Source organism: Echinops telfairi, unplaced genomic scaffold (genome assembly GCF_000313985.2).
Source record: "Echinops telfairi isolate 266 unplaced genomic scaffold, ASM31398v2 ScPeMD7_17;HRSCAF=63, whole genome shotgun sequence".
Classification (NCBI taxonomy): Eukaryota; Metazoa; Chordata; class Mammalia; order Afrosoricida; family Tenrecidae; genus Echinops; species Echinops telfairi.
In genome coordinates, this window is record NW_022103914.1 from 3645202 (window position 1) to 3646399 (window position 1198).

Sequence of the window (1198 nt, forward strand, 5' to 3'; positions counted from 1 at the left end):
AGCTGGAGGAGCCACATGGAGGCCCATGCCAGTGCTGAGCTGCTTACACACAGCCACTGGATCCACAAGACTTTCCACCCACTGGCCTGTGATCTTCCTGCATTGGGCATCATTGCATGTGTTGTGTGAGTAAAGAGGAATTTATGGACCTGTATCGGACATATGGGCTAATATTGGATTTATGGGCTTGATCTGGACTGGGCTGGAATGTTTCTCAATGTACAATTACTCTTTGATGTAAAGTTCTCCCTGACACTTACATGAGTGCCTCTGGATTCGGAGCAAGCTCACCTTAGTCCTCAAAGTGACATCCCTGGTCCTTCCTTCTAGCTATATAGTTTTTTAAACTCTCAAATGACAGCGTGGGACCATGAAAATGAACCACTTGTAGTTCACGTGGTTATTATTAAGTGCCATCAAGTTGCTGGCTGAGTAGGGTGTCTGGTTCATTAAGGGAGCAAGTTTGCTGACCACAGTGCTGTAGCTGAATGCCTTCAGGCAGAGGCTTACTGGCAGAGTGGGTGCTTCTGGACACTTATTGGCAGGGTTAACACAGCTTTTGCAACACTTGCTCGAGCAGGTTGAGGTCAGACAAGGGATCAGGACAAGGGACTGAGGGTCAGAGAGACTTGCCTACAGACATCACTGTAGAACTGTGGAACAGACATCACTGAGAAGAATCTACCTTGGTTGAAGAACTGTATCCTAAGTAGTTTCTGATCCTAAATTATAACCTGTTATTTCTCTGGTTAATTCAACTGCAAACCAGTTACCAGCGGATGTAATAATTTGCTCAAGAGAGGAAACTACATGTAAAAAAGCAGCTGCAATTGGAGTCACCACCTGGTTTAGTTTACAGCAACCCACTGCCATTCTCCAAGAACTATCTGCTTGTACAAGCCAAATAGGCAAGTTGAATGGGCATGTGGTAGAGATGATCACACCTGCATCCTGCATGTCCTTGATGGTGCTCTTCCTAATCTCCATCATCCCTCGAGGAATACAGCATCGCTTTGGTCTCCCTGTTTTTCTAGGTAAGGACAGTTCTAATGACTCCCATCTGGCTTTTCCTACCGTAATAAACCTTATGCTACAGGTCAGGGATACAATGTGGGGTTCTACTAGTGGCTGAGTTTGTCTATTCCAGTTATGCGTTGTGGAACGGAGGAAATCACTATAGGATGTGTTCACTGTCAAA

At 45.4% G+C, this 1198-nt stretch overlaps 1 protein-coding gene across 1 annotated transcript in view; it reads right to left on the reverse strand.

The window, feature by feature from the left end:
* The window catches only part of ITGB5 (integrin subunit beta 5), a 159664-nt gene extending 158674 nt beyond the window's left edge, over nucleotides 1–990 (reverse strand). Inside the window, 1 exon segment of the mRNA XM_045287518.1 lies at nucleotides 945–990. Within this exon segment, the coding sequence (XP_045143453.1) occupies nucleotides 945–990 (46 nt within the window).
* Between the last annotated feature and the right edge of the window lie 208 nt (nucleotides 991–1198).